At 40.4% G+C, this 20,185-nt stretch overlaps 1 protein-coding gene and 1 pseudogene across 3 annotated transcripts in view; both read right to left on the bottom strand.

Annotated features, from left to right (window-relative positions):
* The window catches only part of tln1 (talin 1), an 85,024-nt gene that overhangs the window by 19,509 nt on the left and 45,330 nt on the right, over positions 1 to 20,185 (bottom strand). For all 3 annotated transcript variants that reach the window (XM_081613237.1, XM_081613236.1, XM_081613238.1), the window contains 22 exons: positions 18,986 to 19,280; positions 17,663 to 17,829; positions 17,446 to 17,574; positions 17,215 to 17,328; positions 15,941 to 16,054; positions 14,213 to 14,347; positions 13,971 to 14,099; positions 13,715 to 13,817; positions 13,330 to 13,538; positions 13,111 to 13,230; positions 10,735 to 10,932; positions 9,887 to 10,026; positions 9,709 to 9,802; positions 6,802 to 6,891; positions 6,488 to 6,610; positions 6,268 to 6,411; positions 6,017 to 6,178; positions 5,557 to 5,697; positions 4,488 to 4,669; positions 3,637 to 3,769; positions 1,145 to 1,246; positions 316 to 486 (listed from right to left, as the gene is read on the bottom strand). In XM_081613237.1, coding sequence (XP_081469363.1) covers positions 316 to 486; positions 1,145 to 1,246; positions 3,637 to 3,769; positions 4,488 to 4,669; positions 5,557 to 5,697; positions 6,017 to 6,178; positions 6,268 to 6,411; positions 6,488 to 6,610; positions 6,802 to 6,891; positions 9,709 to 9,802; positions 9,887 to 10,026; positions 10,735 to 10,932; positions 13,111 to 13,230; positions 13,330 to 13,538; positions 13,715 to 13,817; positions 13,971 to 14,099; positions 14,213 to 14,347; positions 15,941 to 16,054; positions 17,215 to 17,328; positions 17,446 to 17,574; positions 17,663 to 17,829; positions 18,986 to 19,280 — 3,195 coding nt within the window. The remainder of the gene's footprint in view (positions 1 to 315; positions 487 to 1,144; positions 1,247 to 3,636; positions 3,770 to 4,487; positions 4,670 to 5,556; positions 5,698 to 6,016; positions 6,179 to 6,267; positions 6,412 to 6,487; positions 6,611 to 6,801; positions 6,892 to 9,708; positions 9,803 to 9,886; positions 10,027 to 10,734; positions 10,933 to 13,110; positions 13,231 to 13,329; positions 13,539 to 13,714; positions 13,818 to 13,970; positions 14,100 to 14,212; positions 14,348 to 15,940; positions 16,055 to 17,214; positions 17,329 to 17,445; positions 17,575 to 17,662; positions 17,830 to 18,985; positions 19,281 to 20,185) is intronic.
* Positions 6,898 to 9,700, bottom strand: LOC145554038 (general transcription factor II-I repeat domain-containing protein 2 pseudogene; annotated as a pseudogene).

Consider the following 20,185-nt stretch of genomic DNA (forward strand, 5'->3'; position numbering starts at 1 on the left):
ACAAAGGGATGTGTTGCATTTTATATTTTGGAATATTTAAACATTTAACAAGATTTGTTCAAAAAGATGGCAAAAAGCACTCATTTGTTGTCAGTACATTTTGTCAGGCCTTCTTAGAAGGAAACTCCTCCAAAATTATAAGCTGTCACAATCATTTTTTACATGATTCTGAATGGCATCAGAATCATGATGCAATTCATGATTCTGATTGCATCATTCAGAATGAATGATACAACATTTAAACACAATACATCATGTTTTGTGAACAAGGACATGAGAAGTACAGTTAAAGATCCAGAGTACTTAGTTCAGTACCTTGGGATTTCCTCCAGCCTCCTTGGCGGTATAGAGCATCTGCAGCGCTGACTCTGCCAAGGTCTTGGTCTGGTCTAAGACAGCCATCTGCTGCTGGCTGCTTAGGATCTTGGATGCTGTGCCAATGGCAGCCATGATCAAGGGCTCAAAGTAGCTGGCCATCTGAGAAACCTGGGAGAAATAGTTCCAGGAAGAAGAGGCACATGATCAGCCTTCCAATGCACCACCATCTGATGAGCACCAATGGCTGGGCATGTACTGATCTGAATTGAGAAGCCAATTTCTGATTTTTAAAAAAGAATATTCTAAAACAATATAGGGGCAGTGTTTAAAACATTGCTTTTTGCTAAGTGCACCAATCTATCGGCCAGCAGATTTATTGGTGCCGATTTCCTTAATGTTGGGAGATCATTGATCGGCTGATACTTACTGTGAAGCCGATCTTATCCACCGATCTCTTCTATCTCAGTAAAGTCTAAAAATCAGCCACTGTCCACCTCTGCTCTGCAGTGAGAGGTTTGACTGACAGACCAGTCCACCAGCTCATGTCTGTACATTTGCAGTTAACAATAGTCACCCCACTGTTGACAACTCAGCGACTTTCTTGCTATATTTAACATTTCAGACAAAAAAATTGGTATGGGCCAAAATCTGAATCGGCAGGTCAGACTTCTTAATCGGGCATTGGTCAGAAAACGTCAGTAAATGCAGCGCTAGTATTTACATTAGGAGAAATCAAGTCATTTTGTAAGAGAAGTCACAGATGGCTCTCTAAAACTCCATGTTGAACAGTGTGTGTGAGGGCAGATGTGTTTGTAGTTGTGCTTACCTTGTGTCCCAGCTGGGAGGCCTCCGATCGAGCTGCCACTGCCACAGGATCAATCAGGTTACTGATCTCATGAACTGAAGCAGCCATCTGTTCATGAAGAGTCTACAGTACAAGGCAGCAGGACATTGGGAAAGTCACTTCAATTATCATTCACTTCTAGATGCAGAAGCTGATCAAAAACTGTCCGGTAAGGTCATTTCTTTATAATCTTTATATCCATCCATTGTCTTTACACCCTTGTCCCTTAGTGGGGTCAGGAGGGTTGCTGGTGCCCATCTCCAGCTAACGTTCCGGGCGAGAGGCGGGGTCACCCTGGACAGGTCGCCAGTCTGTCGCAGGGCAACACAGAGACACACAACCATGCACACACACACTCACACCTAGGGGCAATTTAGAGAGGCCAATTAACCTGACAGTCATGTTTTTGGACTGTGGGAGGAAACCGGAGTACCCGGAGAAAACCCACGCATGCACAGGGAGAACATACAAACTCCATGCAGAAAGACAGGGGCCGGGAATCGAACCCAGAACCTTCTTGCTGCAAGGCAACAGTTCTACCAACTGCACCACTGTGCAGCCCAATCTTTATAATGAAAAGTAATTTATAAAAAAAAAATGGTGCTGATATATAGTAGTTTGACCTTTTAAAGGTTTTGAAAAATCATAGTTTTTGGATAACTACCCAAAGTACTTATAAGGTGGTAAAAATGAGCCCCCAGTAATCTCAACAAGCCTCCCCTTACATCGCTTGAAAAATTTATGATTTGGAATAAATCAATAAAGGGCATTAATTTCAGACTTTTATAATTTGTTGATCTCTAACTCATTAGAGAACTCAAATAATAAGCGTATAAACTGGAATATGGACCTATCATCAAATATCAGTAAACATCCCAGATCTTTGCATAAAGTGTAATTCTAAAGGGACTCTCATACACTGCATGTTGGAATGCAGACAAATCAATGCATTTTGGACAAAGGTGAAAGATATAATTGAAAAAATTCTCTCAAAGCAAATCTCACTGGATCCTAAATTGTTGCTGTTAGCTTTAAACCATGAGAAGCATAACTTTAGTAAATCAGAACATACTTTTATAGATATAAGCTCATTATCTGCAAAAACATGTATTGCTTTGGCTTGGAAAAATGTCAACAGACCTAGTGCCACACAGTGGTTAAAGCAGATGCATTCTAACTTGCCACTAGAAAAAATAACATATATTAGAAAATCCAAACAGTATCTTTTTGAGTGGATTTGGGGTCCTTTCATTCATTTTATTAAGGACTTAAACTTGTCAGAAGGTTTAAGTTTTGATTTGCTGGAACCTGCAGTGAGCCATGCTGATTAGACGTGTACAATTATATCTAACCTGGTTGTAATTATTTGAATACCCCTGTATTTGAGAAGCTGTTTTTGCTCCTATGCCTGTCATTTTTTTCTTCTCTTCCTTTCTTCTCTTTCTTTCTTTCTTTCTTTCTTTCTTTCTTTCTTTCTTTCTTTCTTTCTCTTTCTTTGTTTTTCATTTCTCTGATATGAGAAAGAATAATTACTGTCATGTAATAACTACAAACTACAAAGAAAATTTGTTCAGATAGTTACATGATTGTTTTTCCAAAGTGGAAAATCTCAAAAATATTTTGGTAAAAAACAAAATGAGCTCTACTCATTTTCTATTAAATTTAATGGAAACATCTGCTTCCCTTAAACTGTGACTGTCAGTTGAAGGGAACCAGATGGATATATTCTGAATACCACTTACAATATATTAATTGTTACACCTCAAGAAGACTTTTACACTTTCTCTTCTCTCTCTCTCCCTTTCCTGGACAAAGCCACTGCAGAGGCTACTGCTGTGATTAACTGCTACCATGGCCTGACCCCTGTGCACCATTTTCTATTTCCACACTACTTGTGTAGGAAGTAGTGTGCTGACTTCCAGTATTATTGCGTTTCTGGTTCGTTCTCCCAGTCCCCAGCAGTATATGAAGTATGTTAAATTGACAGCATTTTGAAAATGTTTAATAAGTAAGAAGACATATATGATGATATATAATAATAATAATAATAGTGGTAAACATGCTGTAAAACACAATAAATCTAACAAAGCACAATTACTAGTGCATATAAAGTGAATAACTTAAGAAAATAATTTTCTTCCCAACAGTAAAACAGCACAAAAAAGGGGAACTATCCAAGCAAAACCTTCTTCTTTTTGGATTATGTCAATGTGTTCCTGTCTGTATTGAATAATCTTTACAATAGTGCTTCACAGAACACACTCAAACCAGTGTCTAAAATAAATCATTAATAAAATCTAAGATAAATATGAAAAATACAAATTTGAAAGGCAAGGTGTGTAACAAGAAAATATGAAAGCACTCAGCTAACAAAATAACATCTTTGTTTAATTAGAAATAACTTTTTCTTGTCAACTTTTAAAGCTTATTATGAACCACAGAGGAGGAAAAGTAGCATTTAGAGCCGTCTTTACCTCCATAGAGATGTCATCTCGGGGTGTTAAGTGTTGGCTTATTGCAGCCAGAGAGGCCTGGTCAACCTCACGGATGCAACCGTTCAACACCTCTATAGCGTCATCACATTCTCTCTGGCCTGGAGCCTTTTCTCTGCAAACATACAGTGGGAGGGAAGGAGTGATGAGCAGCTACTCTGACATACTTCTAGTCAAGCTAATAAATGCTAAGGAGCGATAGCTTTAGCTCAGAAATGTAATTTGTAAACATATACAAACAAAAACTGGTAACAACAGTTACCAAATCTAGGATTAAAGTCTTGACATAGAGAGACATTGTTTAATATGTCGTCATAAATCTACAACAATAAACTGAAGCAATGTTGTAAAGAAGAGTTGGAAGAAATTTCTCCCCAACACAGAGAGACTGATGGGCAGAAGTCACATGCTTTAAATGTTTGCTGACAAAAGTAGTTTCAGCAGGCTGCTAAATCAACACAGATTTGAATAATAGTGATGGACAGTATTGCTGTGTTCTTCTTTTAGAGTTGTATTTACCACATGTGAAATACAATTCAATGTCTATGTCAACTATAATAAACAGACATTATTGTTATGGTAACAATAAAGTGAATAAATACAAATAAAATAAATAAAAATAAATAAATGCACTGTGTGAATGAACCTAAGCCTCTATAATTAAATATTGTAATCCAACAATATGCTTCTTTAAGATGCTTCTTCATCATTCAATATTACAGCATATATTACATTGTTCATGTAATATTCTGCATTATAGTTTAAAAATTGATGCTGAAAATCTGTTTCATCATATGGAGATGAGAAGCAACAGCAGTCAGACTGAAGCATACCTCATGTTCGTGATGAGCTTCTTTATGGAGTCAGACACTGTCCTCGAGTGTCCCGCCAGCACCGACCACTTAGGGGGGTCTTTGGGGTTGACCGCCAGGGACCGGGCGGTCTGGATCAGGCCCGTCGAGCTCTCCAGCATCATCTGTGCTGCTGTTAAAATTGGCTCCATGGCTGCGTGCCCCTGAAGAGTTTGGATTAAACTCATTTTTAAATGACTCCAGAACATTTGGCACAGCTTCTATTTTACTGTGATATATGTGTTATCAATGGCTAAAAGCTGCAAGTTTACTTCCTCTGCTATTCCAGCCTCCTGTCTCTTTTCCTGTAACTAATGGAGGATATTTGTCTCTCTGGAATTATTAATGCTTATATCCCCTTTTATAAATTAGCTGTTTTTCTGCTTAGTTTTATGAAATATGACTTAAATAAGTTTTTAGTCAACAGAGACAGCATCTGCAAATGTTGTTCATCTGTTTTCCTGGAGTTTTTAAATGTATTCCTCATTACTGTTAAGTTGTTAGCATCCAAAAAGTCATTGCAGTGTAAATGTAAGAGTCACTGTTTTGTTTTTGAAAGGTGAAAATAAGGATCACACAGCTGAACAGGTTGCTCAAAAATGTTCAGTACCCAATACAGTTTGCCCTCCTTTCAGCATCAGCCTTCCAAATCTGGCTCAAGCAGCATGTTGAGCAATCATAATAAGTATTCATTCTTAAACAAGAATGACAGTTTTAATGCTTCAAATGGAACAAAAAAATTTGCTGGTGCATCATCAGTTTCTATTTTAGTGATGTATTCTTGCATGTCTGAAGGATAAACAAGATGTTTCACTTGTATCATCATGAGAAAAGAAAATTATTAACTTTTAGGTTTCTCAAGAAAACTTTTTAATGACAGTGAAAAAACAATAGGCACAGGTTTGTTGGTTATTAAATTAGGGCACGGGATACTGTCAACTAGTGGACAAGTGAAATAGCTCATAATCCAAATCAAATGTAATCACAATAACACTATGTGTTGCCTTATTAAGAAAGCAGGATACAGTTGAAAGGTTAGGAGAGGACTAACCTCCGGACTGATATGAGCAGGAATGCTGGCGAACTCTGGGTTTGAGGCGAAGGCAGTCAGGTTGTCCACAGCTTCTATCAAAGGGCCAGTAGCAGCCTTGCACTTCTCTCTGTTCTCCTGATTAAAGGCTCCATCTAAAGCCTGCAAAAGAGACATCAATGAAAAGTTTCCAAAAGACTACAATTCTAGAGGCTAGTTGGACCTCTGAGCTGCATTTTGCTGCGAGATAACTGTTGCTTAGTTATGGGCCCCTCTGAACTAGTTCCCAACAATCAGTGTTCTCGGGAACTCATTTTTAAACTCATTTAAGTATTTTTCTACTTGATGTGCTGCAAATTTCAAGCGTTAAAATCCAAACAGGACTGAGCTCAGCAATCAGTACACACAAACAAACAAGATGTTTGTAAATCAAGTGATAGATTTTGTCATATTACTGTTCATAAAGTGAAAAAGTACAAACCTTTATAGATTTCACCAGGTTGGCAGTGGTGTTGGCCACTTCTTTGGCTGACTGGACAAACTGTCTCTTGGCAACAGGGTTAGGTGTTTTGGAAGAGGCCAGGCGGCAGGCATTGCACAGAGCTGAAGTGTGTTTGGCAACAATGGTCGCTGCAGAAAGAACCTGAGCAGAGAGTAAGTGAGCAATTCATCACATGAAGGATCACTCTAAAAGAAACCAAAACCTGCTTAAGCAATGTGGTAACCACAAACCTGAGACTGGGTGCAGGCTGGATCCACCAGGTTCTGGCAGGCCATCTGGATAGCCTGGTTAGCCCGTGCAAACTGAGTGGGATCCACAAGACCTTTCTGACCTGCTACGCTGTTAGGGTCTGACACTCCCACCAAATAAGCTGCCTAGACACACCAGCAGGTGGTTGGTCACAACTCTCAACGGTAATAAACAGATAGTATTATAGAGAAAGTATGTTACCTGTGCAGCTGCTTCAGTGAGACCACACAATGCTTTGGATCCAGCACTGACTGAGTCTCCAAACTCAGGCAGGTTAGAATTCTTGGCATTGTGTGAAATGCCTGCCATGGACTCACCAAGAACCTGTCCAGAACAAACAATCAGCCGTGCCACCTAGAGAGCTTTCATGTTTTTACTACTAGTGTTTCAGTGACAGTACAGTGCATCATTTTAGGCCTTGGCTTATTTTCAACCTCAACAATTTAGTCTATAAGAGAAACCTTGAAGAAAGGTAATTAAATCGGATAAGAAAAGCAGCCGAGTGTGTGATGTACCTTAGAATTCTCCATGACGCCGTCAATGCACTCGAAGAACGACTGCTCATTCACTGCCTCTGTGGGGTTCTCCAGCATCCCTTTCACTGACTGCACACAGAGACCAAACTATTGCAAACTATGTTTCTATTACTGTTGATGTCACACTAAGTCTTAATGGACTGGATATCGGTATCAAAGTTTTAAAAAATGACTGCTTCAGGAAAGGGGATTTATTGTTGCTTCGCAACAATAAATCCCTGCTTTATAGTATAAAGCGAGTTTGACATCCCTGCTTTATAGTATAAAGCAGGGATGTCAAACTCAATTGCACAAGGGGCCAAAATTCAAAACACACTTAAGGTCGCGGGCCAACCAGGATAAACATTTATTGAACACACTTAAACTTAATGTTTTTGGAACATAAATATGAATAAAAACAGACAGGAATATTAAATTTAAACCTTAAATCACTTATACAGTATTTATTATTTCGCTCTAAATAAAAAATATCTTGTTAAATTATACAACTTAGAACTTAACTTAAACAACTTAACATTAAAATAACATTCAAATTCCTTTGCTCCTATGTCAATGTATATATTAAAAAAATAAACTTAAATATCCCAAAAGATTTTGCTCTCCTTAAAAATATCTCCTGTCAAAAGTAGAAATATGAACATGCTACAAAACCTGGAAATATACATAAAATATGTGCTTTTCAGAAATAACAATTCTTATCATTCTGTTTTCTTTGCTCTTATGACTCTGATTTGATCAATTGCTCTGATCCCAGCCGGACACCTGACATCTTTTTTTGGCAACAAATTGGTTTATGTTTGGTGTGAAGTCCTGTGTTGTGGAGATTCTCAGGATGGACTGCTAGTGGTCATCAGTGAGACGACTTCTGTGTGCTGTTTTGTTAATCTTCATCACTGAGAAGAGCTTCTCACACAGATATGTGCTCCCAAACATGCACAAGGTTTGAGCCGAATGAAGACGGAGCTGGGGCATTGCTGCAGGGATAGAGCGAATGAACTGTGTGGGCCCTGCAGTGTCATACTTTGCCTTCAGTGTCCCATTACACTGCAGCTCAATCAGTTCCATCTGAATCGGCGCAGGTGCAGTTTCAACATCAACGGCAAATGGGTTGCGAAGCAACTCAAAACTTTTTTGTGCTTCAAAGTCACTAAACCGCCGTGCGAACTCAGCGCGTAGTGTGCTCAGTTTGTCGGCAAAGTGGGTTTTGGGGAACACAGTTGTGCTGACTTGGCTCAACATTACTTGGCAACAGGGAAAGTGAGGCAAGTTGCATTGTTGCATTTGTGTCTCCCATAAAAGCAGCTTCACTTGAAACGCCTTCACCGCTTCATACATGTCAGTGATCATGCGATCACGTCCCTGGAGCTGCAGATTTAAGGCGTTAAGATGAGCTGTTGCGTCAGCCAGGAACGCCAACTCGCACTTCCATTTTTCATCTCTCAAAACGGTGGAGTCTTTTCCTTTACTGTCCATGAACTGACAGATTTCGTTGCTGAGCTCAAAAGCTCTGTTGAGAACTTTTCCCTGACTTAGCCAACGCACCTCTGTATGATAAGAAATGTCGGCAAATTCTGAATCCATCTCCTGCATAAAGGACCGAAACTGCCGGTGATTTAACCCTTTAGCTCGGATAAAGTTTACGGTTTGCGTTACAGTGCTCATTAAATGGTCCATTTTCAGGACTTTACCACATAGTGCTTCCTGGTGTATGATGCAGTGATATGCTGGTAACTCACCAGTACAGTTTTCCTCCTGCATCTTCACTCGCATCCTTCCCACTAGTCCGCATTTTTCACTGCACATAGCCGGTGCTCCATCAGTTGTAAGTCCAATAAGTTTGTCCCAGGGCAGTTTCATGTCGGTTACACTTTGACATACGTTTTCAAAAATATCTTTTCCAGTCGTTGTCCCGTGCATCGATTTAATGTCCATTACTTCCTCTGTTACGCGCAAATTGGAGTCCACTCCACGGATGAAGATAGCCAGTTGTGCAGTATCAGTCATGTCAGTACTTTCATCCACAGCAAGAGAGTAAGTAGGCAATGAAGTCTTTGCTACTTTCACTCAACTGTGCTCTTATATCATCTCACAAATTCGATCATTAACCGTATTTCTACTCATGGTTATATTTGCCAGCATCTGCTTTTTGTCTGGACATAAGACGTCGAACACCTTGATCATGCAGCTCTTTAGAAATTCTCCCTCCGTAAATGGCCGGGCTGATTTGGCGATCTCCTCCGCCATGATAAAACTTGCTTTCGCAGCAGCTTCACTTTGAGATTTTGCACGGGTAAAAAACGTCTGCTGGAGTGTCAGATTCTTCTCTAACTCTTCTGCTTTCTCTTTCTTCTGCTCTGCATCCAGGTCTTTCAGGTTATTCTTATGTTTTGTCTCGAAGTGCCGTCTTAGATTGAATTCTTTAATTACAGCCACATTAGTGCCACAAATGAGACACACAGGTTTACCGGCAACGTCAGTAAACATATACTCAGCCTCCCATCGGTTATTAAAGGCTCCGTTTTCAGAATCAAGTTTTCTCTTCGCCATTGTGAGGGGTATCTTCGGCTACCGGCTATCTGCGCGATATCTTGTAATAGCAAGACTGAATGGACGCGGGAGGTGCGCAGCAAGGCAGCCGAAGCATTGCATTGTGAGATGCAACGCTTCCCACAATGCGTTGCATCCCACGCAAGCGCGGCAGTGACTAAAACGTCAGAATATGACGTCTAGGGATGAGACGGCGTTGTTCATATCGACGGGCCATTAATAACAATAATGTAAAATGGTCTTGCGGGCCGGATGTGGCCCGCGGGCCGTGAGTTGACACATGTGGTATAAAGTTATATGGAGACTCGTGAATGGCAGCTCTAGCATAACAGATATTACCTCCAGCTCTCTGAGAGCGTTGTCACACTCCTTCTGACCTGGAGCCTGCTGAGTGCACATAGTGATGAGCTGGTTGATGCTGTCTGTTACTGCCCTGGAGACATAAAGACTCACACATGTTAAGTACAGACTAGCTATGGAGAAGGCACAGTCTTACAAAGGGGAGAGGATTTCTCACCGAGCTGCTGCTGCTAGCTGGTTCTTCAGGTTGGGTGAGCTGGGGTCGGTGGACAGAGCCTTGGCTGCAAGCAGCAGCTTGCTTGATGACATAGAGATAGTTTTCAGGTTGGACACTACTTGTGTCTGATCCTCTTTGGACTACAGGAGACAAGAAAGGCTGAAAGTTTGAATTCAGTTAGAGCACTAAATGTTTCTTCTTGAATAAAGCTACTGAATGTTCAGGAGAATTTAAATCAGAAGTTTGACCAGTTTTATGAACGCTTAAGCCACACATGATAACAACATGCAGAGTTTTTTAAAAACCAAAATGAATAAATGTGAGCTTACCTGCTTCTTAAAACCCTAAACAGAAGATGCCATTTTTGGAATACTAAAAACCACAATCCAAATTTGTATAAGAAAATAACTAAATAACTGGACACTGCAGAACGGAAAAGTCTCAGTTTCTTCATGTCTGCTGGATAGTAAAAAAAAAAGAGATTCTTTTTTGATGGTATGAAATACTTCTGTCTTTTATCCCCAGGCAGATGTTTTATTAACAGCTTCCATTTAACAGAGAGCATTTCTCATGATGATGACCAAAAAAACGAATTCAGTAATGAGCGTTTAATGGCAGTTTAACTCTGCCACAGAGTTCAACTACTTGTCATATGTTAGAATCTTTGCTGAAATTTGTTCACTTTGCTTGTGCTCCACTAGTTTGGTTTCCTGTAACTTCTTTCCTATATTTTCTAATAGCTCTTTGCTATCTCATTAGTAATCAAATACTCCTGCTACTATGGATCATTTGTCTCCAAATGGTGACTTAACCAAAATGACCTCTGTGGCAGTCTTATCTAATCCTACCTGGGAGGTTCCAGCCATGTCAACCCCAGCATCCAGGAAGGTGTTGAAGTCTTGTCCAAACTTGCTGGTAGCCCTGGCCAGGTCCTGGGTGGTCCCTCTAGATGCCTGGACCACCTCATTGGCTGACTGGTTAAGGCCAGCTGCCACCTCATTCAGCTGAGCCTGAATTTCCTGGAAACTTCGTCCACTGGACGGGAACTGCAAGGTTAGAGAGAGAATACCAATGTTGAAAGGGGCATAGCGAAATAAAAAAATAAAAAAAAAACTCATGTTTTTTTTCTTGAGAATGCACAAGTTAGAAAGAGGTCTTTACCTTAAATTTGGAAAAATATAAAGTAGTGTCCATCGTTTACTCTAGTCATGAAATACTTCTTCAGATTTTATAGCTAGAATTACACTACTCCCTTCCCCTTAAGCTCAAACTCAGAAAAAAGAACAGAGATGTTGTTTTGGACAAAGTTGAAGGAAATTTAAGAAAAAAGGAAGTGTAGCAAATGGTTTAAAAATGCACAGCAATAAATTTTTAAAAACTTCGGTAACACTTTATTTGACGGGGTGTGTATAAGACTGACATATAACTGTCATAAACGTGACGTAACCCCTCTCATGAAGATGAATGAGATTTCATGAATGCTTATGACTGTTGTTATTAAGTGTGATTCTGTAAATAATGACACTTCTAATGAAATGCTGAAAATGTTAATGAACGTTTGATGCAAGTTTAATGCAACTTTGCTTTTAAAAGTGTCAATATTTACCAAATAATGCAAAGTTGACACTTTTCATGCAATTTTGCATGAAAAGTGTCATTATTTACCAAATGACACTTCATGACAACAGTCATAAACATTCATGAAGAATAGTTCATGTTCATGACAGGTGTTATGTCACATTTATGACAGTGTCATGTCAGTCTTATGCACACCCCGTCTAATAAAGTGTTACCAAAACTTCTATCTTAATTAAATAAGTGTCTATCCAAGGCTACTTAATTGTATGAAAAGTGTCAAAAATGTAATTATCGATGTAAAATGGCCTTGACTCAAGGACATTAATACAAACATCACCTGGTACCGCTTGTGGACTATTCTTCAAACTCTTAGTCTAAATCTCATCATACAGGCAGCCCTGATATAACTTAAAATAGAGTCTCAATTTAATTTACCTATAAGTTTGCCATCTTGAAGGTTTATGTTGTTTATTTTTGATGTTTTTGCGTGGTGTTTTGTACACATATGTGGGCTACCTGTCTCTGCACATTGTTTAAAATACAAAAAAGCAATAAACAGATTATATGTTGTTTATTTTTGATGTTTTTGCATGGTGTTTTGTACACATGTGTGGGCTACCTGTCTCTGCACATTGTTTAAAATACAAAAAAGCAATAAACAGATTTTTTGGGGAAAAAAAAGATTTAAAAAACTAAAGATTTAGATCACAATATGTTGATCGTGAACGACCAGTCGATCTCGGGAAGGTTTTGAGTCGATCTCGGCATAGGTGATAAACTGAATGCTGCCAGGAGGCTGAGACCAGCACGGCCTCTTCTGGTGCGCTTATCAAAATATTCACTAAGACCCAAAACGTCTAGAATTTCATTAAAGACTAAAAAAAGAACTCAGCAAAACGTGTTCAATAACCTTACAAAAATAATAATTACAATAATTATTGTTTCAACAAGGTGTTGTGCAATTCTGCATGTTTCTATAGAAGCCCATTTCTGCCACTCTGTTTTTGTTAGATAGTTTAACAGTTATGTTAAACTGTCTCATTATAATGAGATCATTTATTTTATTTTCTGTACCAGAGTGGTAGAAACATGCTTCCATATGTTTCGGTTCCGTGAACAAAAAACGAAGGAAAAAAAGGCGATTCAGAGACCAACTGTCTGATATCACTAGCAGAGCAGAAGTTTCAATTAGCTAAACAACCACGGCTGTGTTCACTCCCAGTGTCAGAAATCTCAATGAGGAAGTTACTGCATTAGGTTTTCTACCACTTTAATATGTCTGCTATAGCTGACATATTTGTATAGAGTTTCATTTGTAAATTTTTATTTTTATACCTTTGTCATTTGGTAGATGCCAGCCAGCTGATGAGAAAAAGTAGATCTTAATCTCAAAAAGTTTGAGCACCCGTGGTTTAGATTATTTCTTTCATTTGTTCACTATCACTACTGTAAATGGTAAAAAAATCTAGTAAATTAAGTTGCAGTATGACTCTTGTACTGAAATGCAATACCCAATCATAACTGTTGTCAAATTTTGTTGATGATCACTATGAAAAAGTCTAGTAAAAAAATGATCATCAGGAGTCATGTTTCCACAAGGATTTTCTCACTCTGACTCTACTACGTAATGGTGAGGCTGTACTAACAGAATCAGCCAGAAGTGATCTGCTGGCCTCGCCCACTGTGCGGATGGCGTTGTCCACATCCCTCTGACCAGGAAGGGAGTTAACACATCTGTTCAGAGCCTGGGACACTGCCTTGGCCACCTACACACAGGTCGTAAAGAACAGAATATATTACTCTGATGATCAGCCTTACCAGGAGTATTGAAATATTGTTTTTCTTTCTGAAGTTTTGTGTCTGACCTGAGCTAGCCTCTGTTGACACTCTGCATCTCCTGGCTTAGCGATCGCCCTCTTGGTTTCCTCAATCAGGTTGGCTGATTTGTCCATAACATCACCAGCACAGTCCAGCACAGCGCTGCGTGTTGCTGGGTCATCTGTGGTAGCAGCGACCCCTCTGGCTGCTGAGGCCAAGGACTTCAGAGTCTGGGCTATATCTCTGGCTGACATGCCTAGAGGAGGGTGGAGAAACCTGAGTCTGTGCTAACATGGAAGGTCACACTAAACAATCGGTGTAAATACATGATTAAGTCAAGTAACTAGGAGGTTTAAATCAAACTGCATAGCTTTTGCAGAGCATGTTTGGAGTGCTTTGTGCTCCTCTGGGAGGTGCATTCATTTTACCCACCTATGTAATTCTCATCTCCTTGAGTGGCTTCACTCAGGAGCTGGGCGATACCTGACATGACAGCCTTGGTGCTGGTGCCCAGGTCCTGGGAACATTTTTCAAGCTGAACAACAAAACAAACAGTTAGACCAACTGCCCAGGATTTAGAATCTTCTGATCTACATCCACTGCTTCATATAAAGCTTCATCTTATGAGAATTTTCAGTCCGTTTGTCCAAGCTAAATGAGCTGGCTTGTGTGAGTGTGTGTTTGTTACCGTCTCGCCTGGCAGCGGTTTGAGTTTGCCTGCTTGAGCAGAAGCCTTGGCATCCTGGATGTTCTTCTCCAGATCTCTCACCATGTTCAGGGCATTATCTATCTCCAGCTGACCACAAGCATCCTGGGCCTGAAACATTACACATATACACCATTTAGCATGTTTGTCTGTTTTCATGTCTCCTGTCATCCATCAACATGGGGCAGAAGACAATGATTCAGGTGGAGGTCATGATCTTTTACCTTTTGTGAGGCAGTGCGAAGTTCTGCCAGGGAGCTGGCCAGATTCTTAGCGCATTGGCTGAGTTGCATGGCCGATGCCTGGTCATTGATGGTTGGAATAGTGGCTTTACATGCTGTTACCATCTTTGCTCCTGGCTGGAAGAGGACAGGAAAAGACAGACTGAATTAACTTGGATAGGAAGACAAACATGATTTATGCAGATTATCTGAGGTGCTCACCAAGCGTGATATTAGAACCAAGATGAACTTTTGGAATGGAAGTCCCTAACACACCGATTATTACATTTTGAAGATTAATAGTAAAGCAAAATATAACAAGTTATTTATCGGAAATTGTAGACCTAATTAACCACCCCCTGCAGACCTATACATTTTCCACATAGAACATATATGCAGCAAATCCTAGACCTAGGCAATGTCATGTGAAACTTTTGCACTTTGATAGAGATGTGAAGTTTGCATCTTGCAATGGAAAAATACCTCAGGGATGCAGTACATCACAATGCATCAACACAAAGAATTTGTGAGATTTTATTTTAAAAAAGCAGTCGATGGAATATGGTGAGTTCTGGAGGCTCAAAGCAGGAACAAAAAGAAGCCCAGACAAGTCAGACAGCAGGTAAAGCAACGCAAAATTGCAAACATTGGCCCAGACGAGCATGACAGTCAGAAGGCTGAACTGAAATAACCAAAAAAAAAAGAATCAAATTCATCAGGCTAGAAGGCCAGCCTTTGTCAGAGGAGGAAGACGCTGGGTTCCACTGAATGCTACATGCTTCTGAGATGTAATATTTCAGACGCAGTGCTGTTCAAACTCCACTTGACAGTGGACTCTCACATCGGATGTCTCTTTAAAGCTGCAGCATGCAAGTTAAAAAAATTTTTTTTACCTATGCCTTAACAAGAAAAAAAGAGGTGAAAAAAAAATCAAAATCCTCTACCTCTTCCCTATGTTCTGCAGAATTATGCTGCTTGGTCAGAAACAACCAATCAGAGTCAGTAATAGGGTCTCAAAACTGTCAGTCATAATTTGACACTGCGCAGCAGAGGGTTTTCACATGCACAGAACAATTAGCCACTTGTGTTTGTTTATTTGAATGGAACCTGCATTTGACTTTGAATGTTTCCTTTGACTTGACATTACTTGATATAAGCAGTGTATTAGGATTGTTTTGACTTTCTGTATAATTTAGGCTGTTGGGAGCTTACCGTTTTCAAACTGTTAAATATTGTATTACTGATAACTATTTTTCAGTCATCCTTTTTAACATATCACATAGTCAGCAGCATTTATACCTAAATCAAAAATTAACAGCCAATCCATGTAATTAGTACTGGTGATCTGCAGTGATTGGCCCTCGTATATCGACAGCAAGAAACCTGATCGAAGCAACTCTAGTTTGAAAACACCAATAAATACAGGACCAAAATCAAACTACTCGTTTGTGTGCACAACTTGGCAAATAAAGTTGATTCTGACTCTAACTGCATTTATGTTTGTCTTGTTTGGACAGCATAGATTGAAGATTAGTACTTGGGAAAAGAGCAGCAGCTTAAAGTAGCAATTCATCATACCAGAGACGCACTAGCATCTGATCTGTTTTCCTGCTTAGTAAATAATTAAAAATACTGGCAAAAAAACAACAAAAAAAACCATACAAAACATTTAAAACACAATTCAGTTTCATGCCTGAAACTGTGTTCAGTTTCATGAAGGTAATCAGTCACCTGCAGGAAGTTCTGACTAGCACCAATGAGGGCAAGCTGGGCACTGGGGCTGTCAGGCTGGGACTGGCTGCCTCGGACTCCTTGAACCAGCTGAGGGATCTGCTCTGCCACCACCTGATCACACACACACACACACACACACACACACACACACACACACACACACACACACACACACACACACACACACACACACACACACACACACACACACACACACAACACACACACACACACACACACACACACACACACACACACACACACACACACACACACACACACACACACACACACACACACACACACACACACGCACACACACACACACACACAGAGAGCATAACCTCCCATTAAAAACTACTCAATTTACACCATGGATACTTATGGCATTGTTATACTTCACAATATAACAACGATGGGAAGTCAATTTGTTATTTCTGGTTCAAAAGTGCTGAAGTTCAGCTTTGTTACTAATAAGAGAAGTTTTGTAGAAATAAAACAGTTTCTGGTGCAGTGGATAGCAGTGGATTTAAAAAGATCCAGACTACTTTCTGGAAAGAGGATTGCAGAAATCTTCTTTGTATAGATAAACACTAAACTTCAACTGAGTGCTATCCTGGCTCATAGTTTTATTGGGTTTTAAAGTAACCTTTACCAGGCCAAGTGTTTCCATGTGACACATAGGTAGGTACTGTAATGTGGGGAGCTGTCATGTCAAAACATATTGAAGAAATACAGTTGACTTGACAAGATGAAAGAATCTTGCAAAATTAGTGAATCTTATATGGGTCCTGAGGCGGGGGGCAACTGTAGCACATATAGGTTCTAAGATAACGCTACACTGACATAATCATTATTTTGGTTGTTTTTGTACCTCAGTAAAATCTCCTTATTTTACTGTATTCAAACAATCAGCTCTAAGACTGTCCATAACATGATGCAACAAAAAACTGCCATAGATCTAATGCTAATAACATCTGCACGCGCTTTATCATAGCAACATTGATACTTTAACACAGTTCACAGTAGCAATTTTGCAACAGTTACTCAAACGTTTCCCAGAAACATCGCTTTCACCAAAATTTGTACTCCTTGGCAGGATTTGTTGGAGCAGATAGCTGGCTCCTGGTAGAAAACACCCAGACACTTCCGCACTAATGTTTAAAAAGTAAAATATGGAATGTGTGACTTTTTCGGGTTCTGTGCGGAATTATGCCACCATGTGTATGTGTGGGTTTGTGTGAACAGATCAGAGCAGGTCGAGGGCTCACCTTGCAGCTCTGGACGAGCTGTTGCTGTGCAGCCTGATTCTTGTTGGATGAGGCAGCATGCTGGGCCGCAGCTATCGTCTGAGTGGCAGCTGCTGCGGCTTGTTTGGCAGCATTCTGCCAGAGAAAAAATTAAAGACTTCAGTCTACTACAAATGAAAGGTGTTTGGTTTTCTAAATCCTATATTCTGAATATAAAAAGTTATAAGCCAAGTATGTTCCATTTTATTTTACCTCCAGATTGTTGATGAGCCGCTTCTTGATAGCATTCTGGGCGGCAGCGTTGGTGGCCATCCGCAGGCCTTCTGCAGCTTCACGCAGTTTCTGCTGCTGTTCCTCACTGTCAGGATTGGCAGCTGCACCCTGCAGAAACACCACAGCAGCTCACAGCCAACTTACAGACAGATTAAAGCATTTCTATTAAGTTCAGGACATACTGAAGTAGGCTAACCTTAGCAGCCTCCACCATTTTAGCAGTGGCATCAGCCAGAAGTTTGGCTGCAGAGAGAAGCTTGCGGGAGTTTTCCAGATCAGACTCTCCCTCTGCATCCATCTTGATGGCATTGACAAGATCAGACGTGGCCTGGGCAAGAATACGAGCCTGGCGAACCATCTCACCTGGTATGTTAGAGAGAAAGAAAGAATGTGATTTAAAGAAAAGGTTTTGTTCCTTGATATGAAATATCATCAAATATTATTAGCTTTGTGTGTTTTACAGATTTTATTTTTACAACCTTTAAAACAATGTTCATTACTGACCGACTCTTGCTTTTTACTCTTTCGCACATACTAGAAGCAGCTCGGGAGAGAAACAACAGATTTAATGATCCACAACAAAATTACCTCCTTGGAGAGAGGTGAATGCAGCTTGTAGTTTAAAATTAAAGTAGTCATAACTGATAACCTATAAAAGCATGAATATTGTACTCTTCCTGTATAATGTTGGTAAAAACAAAAAACGTTATAAATGCTTGCATCCATGTGAGCAGAAGGTTTAGGAAAAGGAAATATGATGCTAACGGTTTATTGTCTTACAAGAACTGAAACGAGAAATCAGTTGGCGGCAAGAATTAGGCAGCTGAATGACCCAGAACCACAGCTACTAGGCTGTCTTGACAACAACACTCTCATGGTTGTTACTGAGAGAAGGAGACTCAAAGCAGGGGAGCTACTTTTATGATATCATATCTAAACAACTTGCAGTTCATTCCGGCAGCAAGAGAAAGCAATACTCTCACCAGATAACAGGAAGGCTGTATGGAGTACACTAAAGCTGCTTTATTTTATCCTATTGGCATTTCAACCTCTGTGTCCTGGAGCGCATCAATGTTTGCAGCCTTTTTGAAATGAGGACTGGCATTTTAACAACGCTAGCCTATGTAACCACACTAAACATAAGACGATTTAAAATAACTGTAATAGCTCTCTCTTTGCTTTATTGTATAATTAAAACCATCTTTTATTGCAACTGACCCACACACAGCATGTCTCCTCTGCTTGTAAGGTAAATAACTAATGGCCACTTACAGCAGAAGGTAATTGAATTTTTTTTTCTCATGACCTTTTATTATATTGCTGTTCTCAAAGAGAAATCAGAATTAGTCATAAATTAGTACTGAGTACTGACAAGTCAAAACTTGAACTTGAATGAAAAATTCTGACCCTTTTCTTTTTTTAAACTGCCCCCCAGTTGGCACAATACTTGGTTATTTATGATTACCTGCATCATTACCACCCATTCATCCACAGCACTAAGGTGGCCACTTCCACTCACCAGCATTTCCCATTGCATTAAAGATCTTCTCAGTAACATCCAGGATGCAGTCAGTGGCCTCTCCGTGCCGTCCAATAGGATGGCCTCCACTGGAGTACTGCTTGATGTGCTGCAGCAGCTCATTGAGGGCTTGAGTGACCCCTGTGGCCGCCTGGCCAACCTGTTTCAGAAGACCCTCGTCGTTGGTGGCCATCTGGGAGGCCTCCATACATCCTTCTACTGACTTGGCCACCAGCTTGCCTGCCTCTATCAGCTGCTCCTGGCACACTGGGGAACTAATGGTTGGAGCCACCACCTTGTGGAAAGAGAATACATCTTTACCATACCATCCCAGTTTATAGCTGAAGCACATTAGAATCAACATAGCAGCAGACCAATATGCTGTACAAATATATAAAACAAATAAACAAAGAATCAAATATCTAGGTTACCGTATTTTCCGCACTATAAGACGCACCTTCAATGGCCTATTTTAAAACTTTTTTCATATATAAGGCGCACAGAATAGACGCTACAGTTAGGGTTGCCACCTGTCCCGTATTGAACCTATACAGGAAGCAATTTGTTCCGAACCCTACAAATATGGATATGTAATAATAAAGTAGTGGTCCCCAAGTACTTTATATAGTAGGCTGCCCCAGTCATTGTTTCACTCACGGTGTTGGTGTTGCGATATTGTGCCCAACTGCTTTCTGGGTAACACAGACCAACCGACACGCTGCCGCCGCAGTCTCTGTCTCTCTTCCCCCGCACCCCCCCGGCTTTAAATGTATAGGGGCTGGTCCCTTGGTAACCCTAGTCGAAGCATCCCGGATGAATGTCTAAAGCCACTTTGTTGACATAAAGAATGTCAACAAAACAGTCCGACTCTGGTCGGCGAGGAGAGCCTTAAGCGACAGGGCCGGGACGTGGCCGGACGATGGTCACCCTTCTCCGTTTGCGTACAGCATGTTCGTGGAGAACGTGGTGCTAAATGACCTGCAGACGACCTGATTATCAGGTCGGTAGGTAGATAGGTCAGTCAAACATCATTAACAAACCAGCGTTCTGACAACTATCCCAGCATGCACCGCAAGCTTCTTCTTGTACGGGCGAAAATGAAGTCGGCGGCTGCTTACCGTAGTTGCTAGACCTGTTGTGGCTCAATATTGGTCCATATATAAGGCGCACCGGATTATAAGGCGCACTGTCTGCTTTTGA

The sequence above is a fragment of the Poecilia reticulata genome, chromosome 12 (genome assembly GCF_904066995.2).
Source record: "Poecilia reticulata chromosome 12, P_reticulata-male-v2, whole genome shotgun sequence".
Lineage (NCBI taxonomy): Eukaryota > Metazoa > Chordata > Actinopteri > Cyprinodontiformes > Poeciliidae > Poecilia > Poecilia reticulata.